Source organism: Gigantopelta aegis, chromosome 8 (genome assembly GCF_016097555.1).
Source record: "Gigantopelta aegis isolate Gae_Host chromosome 8, Gae_host_genome, whole genome shotgun sequence".
Lineage (NCBI taxonomy): Eukaryota > Metazoa > Mollusca > Gastropoda > Neomphalida > Peltospiridae > Gigantopelta > Gigantopelta aegis.
The window spans coordinates 46,221,432-46,242,972 of NC_054706.1; the positions used below are offsets into that span (position 1 = coordinate 46,221,432).

Here is a 21,541-nt window from a genome sequence, read left to right on the forward strand (position 1 = left end):
TATTTTCTACGATTAAACTTACATATTAAATATATTTTCTTGTTTAGAATATCAGTGTCTGTATATTTAATGTGTTTCTGGTCATCTTAATATTTGTAAGAAGCCCAAACTGGATTTTGTCTTCAAATAATTTTGTACGTACGAAAAAAACTTATTTTAGAAAATAAAATAAAATTTTACCTAATAATATTAAAACCATCAGAAACACATTTAATATACAGCCATTAATATTTTATGTGGAAAAATATGTTTGATATGTAATTACAATCGTTAAAAAATCTCTATTAGTCGATAACATCTTAAAAATAGCAGCAAACTGAAAAATGTCCCTTTAATAACAAGGAATCATACACCATCTCACAGACAGGATAGTACATAATATGGTCTTTGTTATATCAGTAGTGGAGCACTGGCTGGAATGAAAAAGAGCCCAATGGTGGAAAATAAATCCAAAAAAAAAAAAAAAAAATGTGACTTTTAATAGATTTTATTTTTCAACGCTTGTGTCAACTTTGCATGATCAATATCAATATTTCATTGTACATATGTAGACTAGGTATTCATTTGTAATAAATGATGACAGCAGTTTGCAAAGAAATGTTCTTCAAAACGAACAATAAAGAACTATAAATGAATCATGTTGTGTGTTTGTTCACTGGGTATGCGTGGGAGTGCCATGTATGCCTGAGGGGGATTTCAACATTTACAGCTGATACAGAATGCAGATTATAGGTAAAATACAGATGTCTAAAATATCGACGTACAGTCAAATGCTAGGCTATGATTGCAAAAACATTAACAGTGTTAACACCAGTATCAAAAACAAATTCATCAAAATGTCACAGGTTCTTTTTACATTATCTTAGGGTGCTTCCTTTCTGAGACCAAAGTTTGTTTTGTTTAATGACGCCACTAGAGCACATTGATATTTTAAATTCTATTACTTGCATTGTACCATCAGATATTCAACTGACACAGTATTATGAGACTGTGTGAGATGTGAGGTTACCACCAGCTCCAACGTCAACAAGGAAATAAAGTTTGCTTTAATGACACCACTAGAGCACATTGATTGATTGATCATCGGCTATTGGATGTCAAACATTTGCTAATTCTGTCACGTAGTCATCAGAGGAAACCTGCTACATTTGTCCTGATGCAGCAAGGGATCTTTTATATGCACTTTCCCACAGACAGGAAAGCACATACCACAGCCTTTGACCAGTTGTGGTGGACTGGTCTGAACGAAAAAACCCAGTCAGTTGAATAGATCCACAGAGGTGGTTTGATCCTGCGATGCATGCACCTCGAGCGAGCACTCAACCAACTGAGCTAAATCACGCCCCGGGACGAGATAAAACCCTACAACTTCTTATAATTACCACGGGCACTACCCTGTAAGCTGAATATTGTCCCTTTCTGAAACAATTACAGATGATCATTACATACATAAATGTAAGCTATTTTACAGCATATTACATTGTCCTTTTTAAAAAAAAATTGTTTATATAATGCGTAATTAAGTTATAAACATGACTTTCGAAGTGACATTCACTCATAACTGGAAGATCCCCTCAAATGCTTCTTTGCATAACAGTATGTTGTGTGTGATTAAAATTATCAGCCATGTAATTAAAACAAATATGTGAATAAACGTGTTGTCTATATTCACATAAGGTATGAATATCCAAAACACATCTGCAAAACAATCACCTAGTTACAGTCCATTAAAATTGTTTGTAACTTATATGATTTTTTTTTTTTTTGCTAAAAAAAAAGAGAGATCAATATGAAATATTCAAAAACTGATTTTTGCACAGTATTTTTAATATGCGTGTAAGTGGTAGCACAAAGACTGTTAAAGACTTTTTGCTCTTGATAAACTACTAATTTTGGTCATGCTGTCAATAATCCTCAGTCAATCTCATAAATAAGAACACTGATGTTTCATATATTTGAGGGTGGTGGTGGTGGTGGTATAGAAAGATACAAACATATGTATTGATTTAAATGTTCAAGTGGTGTACCTTTAGGTGCAAAAACAATGTAAGGTTTGTGGCTTGAAGTGTACATAGCTGGAGCAGCATAAGCATACAAGCGATGTAAAACAAAAGCAAAGTAATAAATTGGCAACCAAGCAAAAGCCAAAGCAAAATAAATGATAAAACTACATGTACGAATTAAATAAAACTTAAAAACTGAAGAATACACTGCTAAGTAAAATGTGTTAAAACAAAAAGAGAAAAAATACATAAAAGTTGTTAATTGTTTGGCAGGACATGTGTATACGAGTATTATTACATCTGCTGTGCAAGTGATGTATTATAAATACACATGTGTATATACCAATGTGTGAATAATTAAATTTAACTTCCATAACTTCTGAATTTATAAGACTTAGACACTGAAAAAAAAACAAAAAACCCTGTTAATAAGGAACTTACTTCGCTTGTTTGCAGCTCTTTGGCAACTGGGAGACTTTCCGACACTGGCTAGATGGACAATCTTTGCTATGTCATCTGCATGGTCGGACAATAGGACATGAAAGCCCACACCTCAAAACAGAACAGTCGCATTTAGTAAGTCAGGAACAGAATCACAGTTCAATTTCAAAGACATAAATATAGCTGCTTAAACCATTGCTGAAACCAATGCTAACTGTATCATTGATAATCAGTTGTGACCATCTATGAGAAAATCCTGCCACAGTACATAAAAATAGAATTTGGATTTTAAAAAATGTTCACATCTGTACCATGCTGTAAATGTACAAAGAAATGCATGTACTGTCATTTCTGTCTTTGTTTTAGCAAAATTGGGATTACCAGAGATTAAGACTATAAACAAATATATGCTTTATGTCTTTCAGAATATTCAAAGCCTTTTTGATCTTTTGCAAGCTAAAAGTAACAATATTGTTTTGTATTGCTCACTTAATTTTTTAAAAAGGACTATTTTTATGTTAATTACTTTCATGTTAAGTATTTAAAATAACATTATGCATAATTTTCTCTAGCAAATTTCGGCCTGGTTTTTCCATAATTAGACACAATTTATATTATGTAACAGTTTAAAATAAAACAATTTTAAAAAGAAATTACTAAATTAATATGTGCTAACTACCTAATGAGATAATGTATGACTAGAATGAAGCAAAGAAAATAATAATTTTCATTGAACTTATTACACTGTGTCCAACAGAACACTATACAGTCAACACAAGACAGTATGGCTGCAAAGGTCTTCACATTTCTGGGGGTTTCTTTAAAACAAGTTTACTGAGCATGTTAAATTAAATGAATTAAAAATAGGTCATACACATTTTCTTGAATCTTGTAACAGTTCATTATGTGTCAACTTTTTCCTAATTTTATACAATTCATTACATTTACACATTTCTCCATTTCTACAACAGTTAATAAATGATAAAGATATATGTAATAAAAATGTTGACATTTTCTACTGGTATAAAACAAAGAGTAAAAATGTTAATTCGTAATATTTTTCAGTTATGTTCATGATAAAAATGCCAAGTCAGAAAATATCAGGTGGAACATATTTTCCTGCCAGAAATAGATTTATTATGAACTTGATCATTATCTGAAGTCTGGCAAGGGAATTTTCAAAGGTCATGCCACTTCCTGAACCTCACGTAAACTGCAGACCACCAGAGATGTAATCTTTTGCTTTATAAGAAAACCGATAACTCGGAAGAATGAAGTCACTGTTATCAAAGAAGTAAAACAAATACTCCAATTTGAGAATCCATGGAGACTACCCTTCACTCTGCATATCAATAGCTAAAACAGCCAACTGCTAGTCACTAATACTCCAGTTTGAGAATCCATGGAGACTACCCTTCACTCTGCATATCAATAGCTAAAACAGCCAACTGCTAGTCACTAATACTCCAGTTTGAGAATCCATGGAGACTACCCTTCACTCTGCATATCAATAGCTAAAACAGCCAACTGCTAGTCACTAATACTCCAATTTGAGAATCCATGGAGACTACCCTTCACTCTGCATATCAGTAGCTAAAACAGCCAACTGCTAGTCACTAATACTCCAATTTGAGAATCCATGGAGACTACCCTTCACTCTGCATATCAGTAGCTAAAACAGCCAACTGCTAGTCACTAATACTCCAATTTGAGAATCCATGGAGACTACCCTTCACTCTGCATATCAGTAGCTAAAACAGCCAACTGCTAGTCACTAATACTCCAATTTGAGAATCCATGGAGACTACCTTTCACTCTGCATATCAGTAGCTAAAACAGCCAACTGCTAGTCACTAATACTCCAATTTGAGAATCCATGGAGACTACCCTTCACTCTGCATATCAGTAGCTAAAACAGCCAACTGCTAGTCACTAATACTCCAGTTTGAGAATCCATGGAGACTACCCTTCACTCTGCATATCAGTAGCTAAAACAGCCAACTGCTAGTCACTAATACTCCAATTTGAGAATCCATGGAGACTACCCTTCACTCTGCATATCAATAGCTAAAACAGCCAACTGCTAGTCACTAATACTCCAATTTGAGAATCCATGGAGACTACCCTTCACTCTGCATATCAATAGCTAAAACAGCCAACTGCTAGTCACTAATACTCCAATTTGAGAATCCATGGAGACTACTTTCACTCTGCATATCAGTAGCTAAAACAGCCAACTGCTAGTCACTAATACTCCAATTTGAGAATCCATGGAGACTACCTTTCACTCTGCATATCAGTAGCTAAAACAGCCAACTGCTAGTCACTAACTCTATACAGATTGGTTAAAATCAATTTTATTATCCTTATGGTTTACAACAAATTATTACATAATTATTATATAATCTGATTTAAAAAAACAAATTAATAATTATTTGATACTATTTTTAGGTATGTGTCTAAATGTATGGCAAGCTTATGGTGAGCAAAATTGACTTCATTGATGTAGCTTTGATATTACACATAATAACAAGAACATAAAATTTTAAATCAATAAAAGGTAGGTGAAATTGGTTGTTTTATTTGCAATAAATGGGGACTATTACTTTGCGTGCAAATGTAATGATGGTACAGGTACGTTAACCATATTGTTATTGACATCAAATATACAGTGAATACAATCATACTTAATTAGAATTTTTACAATTTAATTTTCATTATTATTCATACCTACCTAGTGCTAGCACAACAAATGTTATTCAACGTCAGTCATACCTTCACACTGCAGAATTCTCTCCCTTGCCGGATATGCATAGTGATATCTCTGCACGGGCTACCTGTAACCTCATTCTCGGTTCAAAAGCAAGGGAGATAATTCTGCAGTGTGACGGTATGATTCAGCTTGAATAACATATTTGTTGTGTTAGTACAGCAAGTTGAATAAGACTATAGATTATAGTTTATGGATAATAAATACATGATCACATTTGTGTCACATGGAATGGATGAAACTTGTACTGGAACTTTTTTTATAACCTTTTGCTCTCGCTCAGGAAATAAAACAGTGCAGAGCTAGTTCTGGTTTAGTAGAAAATGTTTCCAAATTATCTATTAAACTTTAAAAATTGCAGAATCGCAGTTATTTTCTAACAAAATATCAATTATTTCATTAAAAATGATTTTGCCAAATTAAAATAAAATTCGCCAATTGTTTTTGAAATTTACAATTGGCAAATTTAGTGAGTGCCAGAGCTAGTCAAGCAGTGGCAAACTGGTTATGCTAATTGACATTGACCCCAGTACCAGCAGTCACCCTGGGAAATATTCAATGGCTCAATGAGGATGTGTAAGACCAATTATATGCACCAATTTCTCTCTGACTAATCACTAACAACTAGCCATTAACTACTGTTATCGGCTCTGTTCCACACAGCAATCTTAGCGCCAAGATCATCTTAAATGCATATGGTGGTTATGTACTTAAGGTGATCTTAGCACTAACATCGCTTTGTTGAATAGGGTCCTGGGCCCTGTTCCACAAAGCAATCTTAGTCCTAAGATCACCTTAAGTGCATAGCTACCTTATGCACTAAGGTGATCTTAGTGCCAAGATTGCTTCGTGGAACGAGGCCCTGGACAGGGTGAGTGGGTGTAGTGATTAAACCACCAGACTTGAGGCTAGTAGGTACTGGGTTCTTGTCCCACCTGAGGCAAGGGGTGCTTTTTTTAAATTCCAGTATCAGGTGCAGTTAACCCCGAGTGGACTGTGAGGCTCCATAAGAAGGTGTAAGGCCACACACAATGGGTACCTTACCTTTTCCACACTTGGATCCTCCCTCAAAGCAGAATTTGCCATCGACTGAACCAAACCGCCGAAGGTCAGAAATTTGCCATGTCTGAAGTATGCGTGGGGGGTGTGTGGCAGGTGTGGACAGTAAAACAGAAGCGTTGACCATGGATGAGTAGCTTAACCGACTGTAGAGGCAGTTTACTGTTTGACGGTACTTTGGCAATCTGGACTGGAAACTGGTGTTCTGCAATAAAAATTACATTTTGCAAAAAACATTTCTAAAAAAAAAAAAATATATTTGTTAATTAAAATGCACAATGTAAAGAATGTTCTTTTAAATTTAAATATACATTTTTAAAATGTTTTAAAAATCTAATAATAATAATGATGGTAAATATTTGTTTTCTGGGTTTATTTTGCCAGATGGAACAACTGGTCAAGAAATGTCAGTATATTTGTACTTGTACCAGGGCTCAAAATATTGCTGTCCCATTTTTTTTGGTCAACATCACCATGGGCCAGGAAACATTTTTGCCTGTCGTCCAGTCGGACCGGCAATTATTTTACATTTTTATTCACACATTAGTTTGAGTTAATCATATTTGGTCCGGAAGATTTTGATTTGGGCCGGCAGAATTTGTAGCTTATCGAATGAATGAATGTTTAATAATGCCCCAGCACGAAAAATGCATCGGCTATTGGGTGTCAAACTTTGGTAAAGGCAAACATAATGTGATGAGCAACAGCAATATAAAAATTCCACAGTATATCTTATCGAATCTAATATCCGGAGGGAATGTCAGCCAATTCTGACCCTTGTGTATAATGGGCTCACAGTCTTATATATAATTACGGATTGTCTGTTATTTTTTTCATACAAACGTTTGCCATGCTTTTTTGTGTTCATACCCAGATGAAACTACATGCAGATGTACATAAAAGAAATGACAGACAGATCTTATTATTAATTTGTAACATACTCATTAACACTCAATAAAACAAAGAAGCAATATAAAGTGTCGACATCTTCAAGGATATTTCCTGACATTATTTTTACATTGATCAAGAAATGGACACTGGGGTTGCTACAGTCAGACCTAGGGTCTCAAATACTCGGGCACAGATTGACTCCATTGAGACTTGAGTCCGTTCACAGGACTTGAGTACCCGTGCAAGGAAGGAAGGAAGGAAATCTTTTATTTAACGACGCACTCAACATTTTAATTATGGTTATATGGCGTCGGACATATGGTTAAGGACCACACAAGATATTGAAGGAGGAAACCCGCTGTCACCACTTCATGGGCTACTCTTTTCGATTGGCAGCAAGGGATCTTTTATATGCACCATCCCATAGACAGGATAGCACATACCACGGCCTTTGGTGTACCAGTCGTGGTGCACTGGCTGGACCGTGCGAGGAATAAGATAGGATAACATATTAATGTGCCTATCTCCAATTAAGGTTCAAGCACCATGCAAGGAAGAGAATTTTCATTTAATTATTTATTTATGTCATTTTGCCATATGCTTGCAGCCGATTACATTACGAGGCTATGGGAATGTGTGCAATGTAATACAATGGCATCCATGTTCAGCGCTGGAATTAAGATGCATTATGCTATTATTCCTCAGTCTCATTATTATCAAGTGTAAGTGTCGTGTACTCGGGGAAATAGAAAAAAAAAATTAATCTAAAATTATCACAAATAATAGAAAAATTCAGCCACCTCAAAAAGAAAAGAAGAAGACAATGATACATTTTATCCTATAAACTACATGCTGAGAACTACATGTATCAAGAATGTCTTCATAAAATATACATTAATAATCATTACCAGAAGAAGAAAAAAGAAATCACCATTTTAGCCATGTCTGTTGACAGGCACTTTTTGAACTGGTAAAATAAATAAGTCAGTTGGCTGAAAGCAAAACCTTTTTTTTATGTTCACCCTGGATACAAAATTACACACTATTTTGGCCAACCTTTAAAACAATATTTGTTCTTTATTTTCATTTGCTTTTTTTTCCTTTTTAATTCTACAAAAATGTACAAGTTACAGAGATAAATATCTATATTCTACAGAAACATGTTCCTACAATCGTTTTTGCATGAAAGCAACATAAACAGTAGATCATATTCAGTTCAATCAATTTTCTGCCTTGCTTTAATAAATATTCACAAACAAACAGCATTCTTATTGATCTGACTTGCTCAGCAGGCAGGCTGCTTAAAACTAATAGCATGCAGTGTGGAATCATCATAACCATCTATTTTCTTTGCTTCGGAAACTGTTTTCTTAAACTTTCTTTTCCCCAAACCACAACCTCTAACTTACATATACACTGTGAGGAGCAGCGTAAATTGAGTGGCTCATATCAGTAAATTGAACATGAACTTGTGAACTTTTAACACCTCAAGTTAATTATCTCCATTTCCCAGGGTTAAAAATAAATTCACATCTATTGCACTGGTTATTTATTTTTCTAACTTTTTAATGTTATTTTCTTTCTATCATACATACCGCATTTAAGTAAACTGACAAACAACTTGCCTTTGCATATATTTTCATGGTCTGAAATTAATTCTAGAGTTCTAACCAAAAGCAAAAAAAAAAAAAAAAAAAAAAAAAGAATGTCTGAAATCTTTTGATCACTTACATGTAGATTTCACCCTATCACTAACCTAAATAGACAGATACTAATTTTAATCAAGATGCCTTCCACATACAACTTTGATAATGTACACAGTGAAAACCCTGAAAACAGTAATTCCCTCAAAACCAAACTTTTCATCGTCCCTTTTAAATACAGGAAGGAAGGAAATGTTTTATTTAACGATGCACTCAACACATTTTATTTACTGTTATATGGCATCAGACATATGGTTACGGACCACACAGGTATTGAGAGGAAACCCTGCTGTTGCCACTTAATGGGCTACTGTTTTTGATTAGCAGCAAGGGATCTTTTACACAGGATAGCACATACCATGGCCTGTGACGTACCAGTCGTGGTACACTGGCTGAATTTTAAATACAGTGAAACCTGTTTTAATAGGATCATGCCAGAGACATATTTATTTATTTGATTTAGACCGAATCCAATGTTTAGAGGGTCGTGTTTTAGAATTTAGAAAACTCGAGACCATGAAACTTGGCCGGTTTTGACAGGATTCCGTTTTGTTCAGGGTCCAGTTTAGACAAGTTTCACTGTATACAGAAAACAACCTTTCTAAACCAGATACCCCTTAAAACTGGGACATTTTGCTTGGTCCCAGCAGGTGTCCAGTGTTGAGAGGGTTTCACAACACTGCATAAAAATATCGCACTAACCTTCACCCAAACTCCTGCGTATCTGGACGTGAAACTGTATCATGTCTTCATTCGACTCGAAGGCCATGAGGACCACCTGCTTCTGGCATATAATGGCCATGACGTATTCCTGGTGGTCAAAGTCGAAATCTGACTCCAGGCCGTAGAATCCCTCCAGCAGACAAGTCCGTTTGGGCTTGCCACCTTCACGCATGGCCTCCTTGACATCTTTGTACAGTAGCACCTGTAGCCGGTCTGAAAAAGATAAAGATGGCAATTAAAAATGTATTTCTACTGTTGATAAAGCCGGTAAATTGGACAAGCATTCTGAGAGTACTGCTAAAGCTATACATGTCCCCTACCAGGTTCAACAAATATTACTATCTCCTCAATTCAAGAGGGTAAATCACCAAGAAAGTCAAACCTTGATCTGTAACTGTACATGATAAAGCTACATACAAAAACTTAATAAGAGACATTGTGAAAAAAAAGTCTGTACAAATTAATTTTTGGATCTCATACGTTCGAGGGCCATAACATCAAAAATGGGTAAATTGCTATGAAAGTCAAACATGATTACCAACAGTACATGATAAAGTTACACATAAAATTTCTGAAAATCTTCTGAAAACAAAAAAGTCTAGAAAACTATATATAGAACAGATGGACAGATAGACAAACGGACGGACAAAAGATGGAGTCAAAAGCTATTGGGGATTAATAATTTGTTTCTAATGCTGGTTTCTTTGCTTGTGATTTCTGATTTTAATAGGTCTGAAAAAGATAAAGTTGGTAATTAAATAATTTGTTTCTTGGTTGTGCTTTATGATTGTAGCAAAACTATGAACATAATTATTGGTTAATTAAATTTTGATTTTTTTTTTTTCTTCTAAGCTTATGCTGTGGTTTAGGTTTCAGCATGACGTCCTGAGTACAAACCTCAGATATTTGTTCATTCTGTCAAGGACAAAGATTAATGGTTTGTGAAAGAGACGTCAAGCTTGTATCCCCACACCTCACCACTAACATTTGCATGCACTCACACTTGGGGGTCAATATTGGAATATGAACCTACACAAGTTCAAGCAAATATACAACAACCCATCATTGGCTAATACATTGTATATATATACAATATACCATAGAATACTTTTAACAGACAATTTAATATCATTCTTCAAATCCCGAGATGTTTACCATAAATTAACCATAAATTAACCAATGACAGTTCGGCACCATTATATAATTACAGTACCCACTAAACCAACCAATAACTGGCAGTTTTATAACATTGTATATTATAAGTGTAGCCATAAACCAACCAATGACGTACAGTTTTATTAAAATGGCATAAACATCCTATTCAGTTGTAATGTCAGTTTAAGCAAACAAATCATATTATACACAAACAATTTCAGCATCTTTTTTTCTACTCAAGACAGGATGCAGACACAACACAAGATTTATGTCTGAGAGTTGTAAAATGTTCAAATTTCCTTCCATACTTCTAAGGGCAGAGGTCACATCCAGTGAAGGAACCCTCCCTTGTAGCTTGTATCTGATGCATGTCTAAAAAGGATATTTATTTCTGAGCTTTTCCTAATGAGTGTTGAATGGCAGGGAGTTGACTTTATAACAAGAGGAGGAAGTGTGATCAAAATAGCATGTCAACGAGTCAGACCAGAGCTCTATTGCAAACAGATGTCTACAGCTTGCTGTATCACGGCAACCACTAACTTCACTTCTTGGGGGTTTGGGGTGATCTCTTTTGGACTTTGGGATGGGGTGTGGGGGTGTGGCATGTGCTGAACCTAGGTCAGTGCTAATTTTATTCTTCAAGAAGAAGTTTGTTTTATTTAACGACACCACTAGAGCACATTGATTAATCAATCATCAGCTATTGGATGTCAAACATTTGGTAATTCTGACTCATAGTCATCAGAGGAAACCCACAGACAGGAAAGCACATACCATGGCCTTTGACCAGTTGTGGTGCACTGGTTTGAATGAGAAAACCCCAATTAGTTGAATGGATCCACTGAGGTGATTCGATCCTGTGATGCAAGCACCTCAGGCAATCACTCAACTGAACAGTGTATTAAAGTAATAAGAGAACCAGTGAGGTGCATGATACACCCGTCAGGAGTTTGGTGGAAAACCATAGATATTAATGAATATGTTACGGGTATAGGAAGGAAATGTTTTATTTAAGGACACATTCAACACATTTTATTTACAGCTATATGGTGTTGGACATATGGTTAAGGACCACACAGATATAGGAAGGAAAATGTTTTATTTAAGGACATATTCAACACATTTTATTTACAGCTATATGGCGTTGGACATATATGGTTAAGGACCACACAGATACACAATGTATATAGAGAGGAAATCCGCTGTCACTACTCAATTCTAATTATGTGAAAGTTTTGCAATGGGATGGATGAACAGTTTGTTTTGGACCAACTACTGATGATACTGTATCCATTGGAGTAGGTGCTGTCTGATTAATGAAGTTATTATTCTTTATTAAAATGGGGGGAAAAATTTTAGCATTTTTTTCAAAGGCTAAAAAAGATTTTCCTGTGATGTTCAGAATATAGACAAATTATTTGATTTATTTGTATCACAGTGACCCAGTAATTGTATGTGACACACCACCATCCCAAGCTGTTCCTACATGTGAGGTTTGATGGTCCTGTATGGATCTGTGTGCAAGATATGGTCCGGACAAGGATTTACTGTTATGTGCAGCAGACTGAAAAGTAGCAACACACTGCCATCCCAAGTTGTTCCTACGTGTGAGGTTTGATGGTTCTGTATGGATCTGTGTGCAAGATATGGTCCAGAATTTTTTTTTTTTAAGATGAACGAATGGACGGACAATGCCATACCATAATACAGGCGTATAAAAATATAGTGAAGCCTGTCTAAACTTGATGACCCTGGGGAGATAATATTAATATTTATCCGATTTAGACAGGATCCAATATTTTAAGGGTCGCATTATAGAATTTACAAAATTCTCAACCATGAAACTTGGTCGGTTTACACACACACACACACACACACACACACACACACACACAAAGACACACACAGACACACACACACACACACACACTGCTACAGTGTAATGGAAAACCAATTCACAAGTAACACCCATGTTGACTTGGTCCTGGTTTGGGTTTCTTGTTCTCCCACAATAAAAATAAACTTATCTTTGGATGTTATACTGACATATAATGAGATTATTTCCCCCTCCCAACATGTATATATACATTTTTTTTTTTTTTTAACCCTCGATAAGTCACTGGTATCATCTGGGTACAACTGCACTACAACAACATTACATTACATCCTGGGGCTGCTGGTTGGGCAACACAGGTGCATGTTAATCATTAAATGATACAAACAGTTCTGACAGAGCTCTTTGCCTAGGTCAGGTTAGAGGTTACTATACAAGCGGTGCTGTCAAAAATCCAAATGCCACTTTAAAGACAGTTTGACATCTGCCACATTTAAAACTTCTCTGATACACATACATCTTTTTTGGGCAGGATGTAGCCCAGTGGTAAAGCGCTCGTCCGATTGCATGGTTGGTCTAGGATCGATCCCTGTCAGTGGACCCATTGGTCTATTTCTTGTTCCAACCAGTATACCACGATGGTAAATAAAAGGCTGTAGTATGTGCTGTCCTGTCTGTGCGAAAGTGCATATATTTAAGATCCCCTGCTGCATTAGGAAACATGTAGTGATGACTACATGTCAGAATTACCAAATGTTTGACATCCAATAGCCGATGATTAGTTAATCAATGTGCTCTAGTGGTGTCATTAAACAAAACAAACTTATTCTTTTTTTCATTATCTTCTTGAATCCTTCATAAACCAAGGATTTACACATGTACCCAGGATTTGTTTTGTCAAGAGTCCTATGTGTGATGCAATGGGGAAAATTAGTGCAATTTAATAATAACTGATATGCGCTTCTTCTGTTTTTTTCCAGGCTACTATATAATGCAGTGCACTACTGTTAAATTCATTTACCATTTCTAACTCACCCTGATAACCTGTCAACTTGCCTCTTACAAGTTACCAACTTGTCCCAGTGTTTGAACAACTCACCCTGATAACCTGTCAACTTGCCTCTTACAAGTTACCAAACTTGTCCCAGTGTTTGAACAACTCACCCTGATAACCTGTCAACTTGCCTCTTACAAGTTACCAACTTGTCCCAGTGTTTGAACAACTCACCCTGATAACCTGTCAACTTGCCTCTTACCAGTTACCAACTTGTCCCAGTGTTTGAACAACTCACTCTGATAACCTGTCAACTTGCCTCTTACCAGTTACCAACTTGTCCCAGTGTTTGAACAACTCACCCTGATAACCTGTCAACTTGCCTCTTACAAGTTACCAACTTGTCCCAGTGTTTGAACAACTCACCCTGATAACCTGTCAACTTGCCTCTTACAAGTTACCAACTTGTCCCAGTGTTTGAACAACTCACCCTGATAACCTGTCAACTTGCCTCTTACAAGTTACCAACTTGTCCCAGTGTTTGAACAACTCACCCTGATAACCTGTCAACTTGCCTCTTACAAGTTGCCAACATGTCCCAGTGTTTGAACAACTCACCCCAATAGCTGGTCAACTTGCCTCTTACAAGTTACCATCTTGTCTCAGTGTTTGAACAACTCACCCCGATAGCTGGTAAACTTGCCTCTTACAAGTTACCATCTTGTCTCAGTGTTTGAACAACTCACCCCAATAGCTGGTCAACTTGCCTCTTACAAGTTACCATCTTGTCTCAGTGTTTGAACAACTCACCCCGATAGCTGGTCAACTTGCCTCTTACAAGTTACCATCTTGTCTCAGTGTTTGAACAACTCACCCCAATAGCTGGTCAACTTGCCTCTTACAAGTTACCATCTTGTCTCAGTGTTTGAACAACTCACCCCAATAGCTGGTCAACTTGCCTCTTACAAGTTACCAATTTGTCTCAGTGTCTGAACAACTCACCCTGATAGCTGGTAAACTTGCCTCTTACAAGTTACCAATTTGTCTCAGTGTTTGAACAACCCAACCCAAGGACTGTTCAACTTGCTCAATCCCAAATACATTGTTTTCTTAACTATGCTAATACATTTGCTGCTATGTGCAAATGACACACTAATAAATGTTTATGAGATTGTTGAAAAGGGATTTCCATTGTCATTTACTGTATGTGTTTTTGTACCTGAGTAATAAATAACTGATGTTGTATGAAAGTTTACCTTGATAATAACTGTCATTCAACTGTCAGTATATAGACATCCATGTGTAATGTATTTTTATTATTAAATGTAAGTTTTACTGATGTTAATCCAAATTGAAAATATTGCTAATAAGGTCCACAGATGTTAATTATATTTAACATGGTAAAAAATCAGATCTGGATGAGCTGACCAACCATTGGGGCAAGTAATGGATGTTTGTGGTGCAAGCTGACTACACAGACTGGGGACGAGTTGACTTAACACTACAAGTGCGACACAGTGTAAAACAATTAGTATTATGGCTCGAGATTGGCACTCTCCTTTCAAATTCATGCGAGAAGGAGATTTTCACAGATATAACAAATATATCACCAAAGAAAAGATTGTATGGCCATGGTACCGCTGCACTAAGGCTAGTTGGTATAGTACTGGGCAAGTTCAGTTTTGGGGCAAGTTGACCGGCCTCCATGCAAATTCATTAAAATAGGTAATGTGAAACTTTGAAACTTTAAGTACCTTAAATCAACTAAAAATGAATTTTTAACTAGAATCTTTCAGCAAAATAGGGTCTAGTTGCCTCCCTTTGTCAAGTACTGTAACCCCAAAGTTGTGAGAGAGAGAGAGAGAGAGAGAGAGAGAGAGAGAGAGAGAGAGAGAGAGAGAGAAAGAAAAAAAAAAGAGAGAGAGAGAGAGAGAGAAAGAAAAAATTAAACCTGCTGCCCATCACACAAACTATTCCTTCAGGCGAAAGGCAGCCAGGTATCTTTTATATGCATTTTCTCACAGATAGGACAGTACAAACCATGGCCTTTGATGCACTATTCCTGGGGCATTTGCTGGGAATGGAGGAAAAACTCAGCCAATCGAGGGCAATCAAGGCAATCTAAAGCTCTGACTAGGATACTTGTGTCACATTTATCATCAACTTGTTTTACATGCACGTTCAAGTAGGCATCCAACCAAATACACACACTTAGAGATTACGTGAAGCAAGTGCCACCATATTTTTTAATGAGTCTTGAACTATGATGCAAACATACGCAGACAGGATTCACCAACAGGTTTTTTGGTGCAATTTAATCCATGAACAAAGAATAAGCTAAATGGAATTACAATGTATAAGCTTTTTTTCATGTCAGGTGAATTTACTAACTCATCAAGGCACAGTAATAGATGTTCTCTCTCTGGTGTGCAAGTTCTATTAAAAGATAATACATGGTCTGGCAGACAGGTTTACAATTAGCAGAAATATCTTGAAGATTCCATCAGGGAACTTTTCAATTATGGCCCATGTTTTTGAGAATTCCGCTGCAGATAAGAGAGAGCCTGTCCGCTATCTCGCCAAAACCACATCTGAGAGACGCCAGCCTCTCCCCCACAATGCTTAATTCAGTCTTACCGGTTCTCGATTTCTGTGTATTCATAGGGAAAAATAGTTTTTGATACTTGGAAGAATTCAGATTCCAAGATACCTTGAAGCTAAGGTTTTTACCACATGTCTCTGTGTTGATACAACCTGTTTCCATGAAAGAAATAATTGTATGTATGCAGGTACATGTACAGCTTTTATGAATGAAGTTTTAAATTATTCACATCAAAGAAATCTTTGTATAGACATAAATGTTTATATTTCTTAATGTTTTAACCATACACATCCTGCTGAAGATGTTGGGATGGAAAAGATTAACTTTAATTTTAGTGTACTTGTGTTATTGAAGGAAGGAAGGAAATGTCTTATTTAATGATGCACCCCTTGTGTTATTGAAGTACAGGATGTAGGTCAGTGGTAGAGTGCTCAGCTGTGCTATTGTGACATTAGATTATTACCCTTAATAAGACTTGTGGGGGTGGGGTTCCCATCCCAACCAGTGTCCCATGGTACATCAAAAACAGTGGTACACAGAGATTATTAAATGAGATTGTGTGTCATACTGATTTTACAAAACGAGTGTCAGGATTCTTGTATTGCCGATTCACACGCGAGTGTAATAATTTCTTTATTATCCACGTTATCCGTAATATTTTTTATATGAATAACAAGGACCATGTCAAAACATTTCAAACGTAAATATGAAATGACATCATTGTGGTTTAACGATTAAACATAGCTAAGACAGAGGAAGCTGCATACAGTTGTGACGTCTTTTCCCAAAATGACGTCATTTGATGTGCACGTGAAATCATTATGACACATATGTGTCATACTGGTTATACTTCTCTGAACACCTTGAGCTATGTGGATAATAAATGTATGTATTAACCTGCCTATACAATAGCGCAGAGTAAAAAAAAAAAATTGTGTCAGGAATAGTCTATGTTCAGGCCTTGAGCACATCACCGCCCACATAAATTGCCGACCACGCGAACGTTAAAATGACCTGCCTATCCCAAAATTGTCTACATTATTTTGGGCTAAGCAGCCGATTTGTAGCCTGCCTAGTAAGCACTCTTTATGGGGGAAGTGGCATGCATGGGCAATAGCCCACCTTAAGACACAAGCATTGAAATAAGCATACAGTTACAGGTATACCAGACACCCGGCACTAATTTAGGACTGAAAAAGTAGGCATCAAAATTAGCATATAGTCTGGTATCCCATGTACTGATTATCATAAATTATGCGCTTATGGTAACCCACAGGTTACGACACATTTGTCAAGTTTACAATTCTCATCATTATTACTTTAAAATCCCTTGACAGACACGCTGGTAGAGCTGGGTGGTACACCGTATATACCGTTCGGTATCAGTATCATGTCAATACCGATTTACCGAGCCAAGCAAATCTCAAAATACAAAAATTCCGGAGTTGAAAAATGTTTGCCGTCATGTTATAAAGCACTAACAATATATCTACAATATATCTGACAAACACAAAACAGCTGAAAAGAAGAGAAGGAACTGGTTTATTTAACAACACACTCAACACATTTTATTTACAGTTATATGGTGTCGGAGAAAAGAAGAGAGAGATGACAGACTTGTGTATGGAATTTTATTTTATTTAGATGAAATTAGATGAAATTAGTGTGTGAGCCTCAACTCAAGCATGCATTTAAAGCAGAATATATCGAAAATATCACTCGATATCGGTATCAGTCTGCTGTCAATACCAACTACTGTACCACTACCAAGATCAATCACCTCAAAAATACCAATACCAAACCTGAAATTTCAAAACCACCCAGCTCTACACACTGGTATCACCATTCTTGTACTTATTCTAGTCCATGCATATATTTTAATAACACATAAATGATCCAAATTTAGGTGCTGTCCATAATTTTAGTTTAATAAGATTTGTCAAGAATAAAGTACCGTTCTCAACTTTACTGACATCTGGTAATCTGAACAATCATTCTTGACTACTGAAAAGTATGAGAAGTGGTTTCTCCTTATGCAGAAGAAAAAGAAGAAACTTTATAAAAATTTGGCTCAGTGAACATTATTGATTTTTATATTGGTACATTTTTAGTTTCATCATGTTCCATGTTCAATCGGTCCAAATCATAACAACATTTAAGCAAAACAACTGAAAATTTCCATTGAAAAACACAATAGTGGTACGTAACTAATAATTAATATGTTTTTCTCACAATATCAAAATTAAAGTAACAATCAGTATTTTGCTATATTAGTCAAATAAAAACTGCCGAGACCCGAACAACACTTTGTTGATATGAAAGTTCTGCTAACGGTGATGTTTTCAAATAAATTAGTTAAATTCTTCACAATCATTTTATCCCAGTATAAACCCTGTATAAACACATAGATACCTAAATACCACGTTAAAACAATTATCTTAAAATACATAAATGGGCAGTAGTTATTCATGATGCATTCTGCTTTAAAACAAACAAAAAAGTATTGTGTAAACACATTGCTGGTATTGCATTACCTTGCACAAAGGCTATTTATTTTCTAAATTAGACACTGAGGGAGTGAGTAGCTACAAAGGTTTCCACCGGCTCTGTGTGGCAGCATGTTCCTCTCATTAGCTCAATTACTGACCAGGTGTCCCAGTCCCCTAGAAAAAGCAGGCTTCAAATGGATCGTAAAATAGCTCCGTGGCTGCAGCCATGATGGAAATGGCAAACCATCTGTGTTCCCCCATCAAATGGAATGTGAGTGGCAATGGCAGATCCAGGGGTGTTTAATTACACACACACACACACACACAGCTTTTTAAAACTCCAAACCACACCAGTGTCAGAGCTACAGTTAAGTTTTGTTTCGTTTAACGACACCACACCAGTGTCAGAGCTACAGTTAAGTTTTGTTTCGTTTAACGACACCACACCAGTGTCAGAGCTACAGTTAAGTTTTGTTTCGTTTAACGACACCACACCAGTGTCAGAGCTACAGTTAAGTTTTGTTTTGTTTAATGACACCACACCAGTGTCAGAGCTACAGTTAAGTTTTGTTTTGTTTAACGACATCACTAGAGCACATTCATTTATTAATCATCGGCTATTGGATGTCAAACATTTGGTAATTATGACACGTAGTTATCAAAGGAAACTCACGATATTTTTCTAAATGCAGAAAAGGATTTTTTATATGAACTTTTCCACCTGTTGTAGAAAGGAAAGCACATACCACGGCCGTATACCAGTTGTGGTGCACTGGTTGGAACGATACACATTTACAAAGCTTTTTAAAACTCAAAAACACACCAGTGGCAGAGATATAGTTTGGTAGTAAGGAAAGATTTAGGAAACAAAAAATAAAAGATTTGCACAGGGTTTTTCTCCTGCACTCTAGACCATGTATGAATATTACCCTTTTAGAAAACAGAGTACTGATTGAACAATGTGCTCAGTGATGTCATAAAATTATCAGTCTTGTGATATTTTCCCTCCCAGGGCAGGATGTGGCGTAAAGGGTTTATTTGAAGTACCATTTACACCATCTCAGTGGTATTCCCCATTCAAACCAGTACCCAACCCTTACCTCTATATATCAGAGGCAGGGCTTCTAGAAAAAAAAATTAATCCACTAGCCATGGGATCAATGATTAAATTTTTTTACTAGCCACAATTAAATATTCACTAGCCCTAGTTTACTTTAGTTACTACAATTTTACTAAATAATAGTAATAATTAATCAGATGTCACCTAAAGAGGGAGATAGAGCTTAAAAACACTAACATTGGGGGGTTGGGGTGAGGGCATGATATTCATATTTACAAAATACACTTAACTGCAACATTTGACAATTTTTCACTAGCCGTCGGGCATGACAATAGTAATTATTTACTAACCCAACATTGAATATCACTAGCCAAGGTTGTGGGGCTACCATAACCTAGAAGCCCTGTCAGAGGCTCTGACATTTAAGCCAAATATCAACTTTGTGTAGATGTTGCATATAAAAAAAACCTTGTTGATAACCTGTAATAACCTGTGCAGTAAGCCACCAGACTTTAACCTTAGTACCTGTAGGTACTGGGATCACCTCCCGGTAACAGCTCCCACCCAGAGCGAGTTTAACGACTCAGTGGGTAGGTGCAAGACCACTACACTGAATTCTTTCACTAGTCATTTATCGACTGTCCTGAACAGACAGCTCATATTGCTGAGGTGTGTGTCCAGGACAGTGTGTTTGAACCTTAATTGGACATAAGCATGAAAATAAAGTATAAACAAACAGAAACAATCTGTAACAGTATGGAACTGCTGAAGTAGGGATGGTATGTAGTCCAGTATCAACATCACCTGGCTGGTCTAGGATCGATCCCCATCAGTGGGCCCATTGGGCTATTTCTTGTTCCAGCCAGTGCACCATGACTGGCATATCAAAAGTATGTACCATGGTATGTGCTATCCTGTCTGTGGTATGGTGCATATAAAAGATCTCTTGCTACTAATGGAAGAAGGTCAGAGTAACTAAATGGCTGACATCCCGTAGCTGAGGATTAATAAATCAATGTGCTCTTGTGGTGCCATAAAATATAAACAAAACTGTTACATATAAAAGAGCCCTTGTTGCTACTTGGTAATAGTAACCCATGCTGAAACGGTAGCTTGTATACATGTATCTCACTCCAAAAGCTTGTTTTGTTTAATGAAACCACTAGAGCACATTAATTAATTAATCATCAGCTATTGGATGTCAAACATTTGGTAATTATGACTCGTAAGTCATCAGAGAAAACCTGCTACATTTTTTCCTAATGTAGCAAGGGTTATTTTATATGTACTTTCTCACAGACAGGATAGCACATGCCACAGCCTTTGACCAGTTGTGGTGAACTGGTTGGAATGAGAAAAAAATCCAATGAAGTGGTACAGGCACTCAACTGACTGAGCTAAATCTCGCCCTATCACTCCAAAGACCCAACTGACGTAATTAAATAAGACAGATCAACATGTATGAAATGTAACAGCCATAGTTTAAAATGTGCTGTGGTGAACTTAAATAAGACATACATCAATGTGTACATGTAACAGCCATAGTTTAAAATGTGCTGTGGTGAACTTAAATCAGACATAGATCAATGTGTACATGTAACAGCCATAGTTTAAAATGTGCTGTGGTGAACTTAAATAAGACATACATCAATGTGTACATGTAACAGCCATAGTTTACAATGTGCTGTGGTGAACTTAAATAAGACATAGATCAATGTGTACATGTAACAGCCATAGTTTAAAATGTGCTGTGGTGAACTTAAATAAGACATAGATCAATGTGTACATGTAACAGCCATAGTTTAAAATGTGCTGTG

At 36.3% G+C, this 21,541-nt stretch overlaps 1 protein-coding gene across 1 annotated transcript in view; it reads right to left on the reverse strand.

The window, feature by feature from the left end:
• The window catches only part of LOC121379688, a 42,340-nt gene that overhangs the window by 12,313 nt on the left and 8,486 nt on the right, over positions 1-21,541 (reverse strand). The window contains 4 exon segments of the mRNA XM_041508339.1: positions 2,445-2,555; positions 6,259-6,358; positions 6,360-6,478; positions 9,570-9,803. Coding sequence (XP_041364273.1) covers positions 2,445-2,555; positions 6,259-6,358; positions 6,360-6,478; positions 9,570-9,803 — 564 coding nt within the window.